Raw genomic sequence first — 3195 nt, 5'->3', positions numbered from 1 at the left:
AGGCTGGTTTCGAACTCCTGAGCTCAAACAATCCGCCTGCCTCGGCCTCCCAGAGAGCTAGGATTACAGGCGTGAGCCACCGCGCCCGGCCAGAAGTTTCTTTTTTTTAATAGCTATAGAGAAAAGAGCTGGTGGTCAAATTATTTTCAACAAGTGCCAAGACCATTCAATTGAAAAAGGAGTCAACAAATAGTATTAGGAAAATTGGATATTCACATGCAAAAGAATGAAGTTCGACCCTAACTTACACAATAGTCAAAAATTAACTCAAAATGGATCAAAGAACTAAACATAAGTACTAAAACTATAAAACCATTAGAAGAAAACAGAGAGAGAAAGTTTCGAAACATTGGATTTGGTGATGATTTCTTGGATATGATACCAGAAGCAGAGGCAACAATAGCAGAAAATAGATAAATTGGAATATATCAAAATTCAAAACTTTTGTCCATCAAAGGACATAAGAAACAGAGTGAAAAGGCAACCTATAGAATGGGAAAAAATATGTACAAATCATCGATCTTATGCAGAGTCAAAATCTAGACTATATAAAGAACTCCTACAACACAACAAAAAAACTCCAATCAACCTGATTAAAAAATAGACAAAGGACTTGAATAGACATTTCTCCAAAGAAGATATGCAAATGACAATACCCATATGAAAAGATGCTCAACATCACTAATCATTAGGGAAATGCAAATCAAATTTGAGATACAATGAGATACCACTTCACACTCATCACGATAGCTATTATCCAACAAAGCAAAATGTTGTCGAGGATGTGGACAAACTGGAATACTTGGTGCACTGTTGGTAGGAATGAAAAATAATGCTGCCATTTTGGAAAACAGTATGGCAGTTCCTCAAAAAAAATTATAAACAGAATTACCACACGATCTAGCAATTCCACTTCTGGGGATATAGCCAAAGGAATTAAAAGCAGGGACTCAAAGAAATATTCATATACCCATGTTCATAGCAGCAGCAACCCAAGTGTCCCATCAACAGATAAATGGATAAACAAAATGCAGTATATACACATACGATATTGGAATATGACTTATCCTTAAAAAGGAAGGAAATTCTGGCACATGCTACAACAGGATGAACCTTGAAGACATCGTGCTAAGTGAAATAAGCCAGTCACAAAAGGGCAAGTATTGTATCATTCCATTTGTATGAGGTACCTAGAATAGGCAAATTTATAGATACAAAACTAGAATGGTGATTGTCAAGGGCCAGGAGGAGGGCGATATGGAGAGTTATTACTTAATGGGTATGATGTTTCAGTTTGGGAAGATGAAAAATGTTCTGAAGATGGATGGTGGTGATATGTGTACAATAGTGTGAATGCACTTAATGTAACTGAACTGTACACTTCAAATGGTTAATTTTATTATGTATTTTTTTTACCACAATAAAGTTGGTTTCATACACCAACAGAGAAATATTTTTCAATTTTTTGTTCATGAACTAAACTAGCCCTACCAGGCTTCTTGGAAATGTGAACCATGAGGATTCTTTTGGGTTATTTCCTACAATATCAGCAAATCTGATTTAGAACTTCTTAACCTGATACTTTGGGGATACCAAGTGCATATTTTCACTGAAGAGCACTAAAATTTCTTTTCCTTCTTTAGTTTCTATTCATACTAGCCCAGTAGCACATGAAAAAAAAAGTTATTTTATGACAAAACATTTCAATTGCTGTTTAAATCAAGGTACTAGAGAAGAAAGCATTATGAAGCGTTCACACTACAAAAAGTTAACATAATCATATTAATGAGCAAATAAATGGAACACAACTCTCAGACTAAATATCAACATCTAACCACCCTCCTGTGATGAGCTACACAAACTATCATAGCTCATTTTTTGTTACCTACTTTCTTTACATTTCATTGCTCATTATTTAAGTATGAAATTGTCCAGGAATTTTTAAAAATCTAAAGAAATTTTATTGTCTAATATTTCAGCCACTTATGTCTACATGAATCATGTTGTAAAACTCAGTCAACACTTTGTGGAATCCTTAAAATGATCTAAAGCCCTCAAATAAAAAGAAAGAAAATTCAAAAGGTCAACTCAAGGAATCTTTATAAAATAGATATTATCCATAAACCATAGCATTAAAAATTAGTGATTAAAAAGATTCAATTCTGTTACTTCTCTGTACCTGTTGTGCAAAACAGAACTGCAATTTTCCTACATATGAAGTTTTTTCTGATTAAGAGACATATTACACAGCAAAGTACTTATCATTTAACACATATACAAATAATATAATCGTACCTGAGCAAAAAGGTAAGACATGACAAAGTCATCAAGGAGAGGAGCTTCAGCACCTCGAGATATCCCATGCCGATAGGTTCTGTTGCTGCCGCTGCAGTACCAGTAAGGAAAGTAAAATCTACAAGACAATTTCATTTGGTCAGCCTCCAAATAGTTCAAGTATAAACATACTGTGTATATACGACTACTTCCAGCATACTGGAAGGTATTATCCCATAATCAGAAAACTCAGCTATCAGTGTTACATACAAGTTGGAGACAAAAGGATGTCTGGATAAGACCACGAACTCCTATCTACTGCCCAGCTGTAAGCTATCATTAATCTTTCTGTTCCCATAAATTTGCCTATTCTGAACATTTTATCAATTGAGCCATAGAATATGTGGCCTGTCTACCTTCTTTCACTTAGCATAATGTTTTCAAGGTTCATCTATATTACGGCACGTATTATTACTTCATTCCTTTTTATTGCCAAATTAACATTTCATTTTACGGATATATCACATTTTGCTTATCCATCATTTGATAGACATATGGGTTGTTTCTATTTTTTTGCTATTGTGAATAATGCTGGTATGAAGAGTCATGTACAAGTTTTTGTGGATGTATGTTTTCATTTCTCTGCATATATACCTAGAAGTAGAATTGCTGCATCATATACTAACTCAATGTTTATCTTTTTGAAAATGGCCCAACTGTTTTCCAAAGTGGCTGCACAATTTTACATTTCTAACAGTAATGTATGAACATCCCAACTAGTCCAAATCCTCTTTAACATTTGTTTTTCTTTGTCTTTTTGATTTTTGCCATCCTGGTAGATCAACTGTCATTCCACTGTGGTTATGATTTGCATTTCTCTAATGACTAATGATGCTGAGCATCTTTTTTTTTTTGAGACAG

General features: G+C 34.1%; 1 protein-coding gene across 1 annotated transcript in view; it reads right to left on the bottom strand.

The window, feature by feature from the left end:
• The window catches only part of JAK2 (Janus kinase 2), a 100593-nt gene that overhangs the window by 53102 nt on the left and 44296 nt on the right, over positions 1–3195 (bottom strand). Inside the window, exon 5 of the mRNA XM_012652875.1 lies at positions 2296–2413. Within this exon, the coding sequence (XP_012508329.1) occupies positions 2296–2413 (118 nt within the window). The remainder of the gene's footprint in view (positions 1–2295; positions 2414–3195) is intronic.

This window comes from Propithecus coquereli, unplaced genomic scaffold (assembly GCF_000956105.1).
Source record: "Propithecus coquereli isolate 6110/MARCELLA unplaced genomic scaffold, Pcoq_1.0 Scaffold403, whole genome shotgun sequence".
NCBI lineage: Eukaryota > Metazoa > Chordata > Mammalia > Primates > Indriidae > Propithecus > Propithecus coquereli.
Note: the sequence above shows the minus strand (reverse complement) of the source record. Positions and strands in the feature narration are given on the sequence as shown.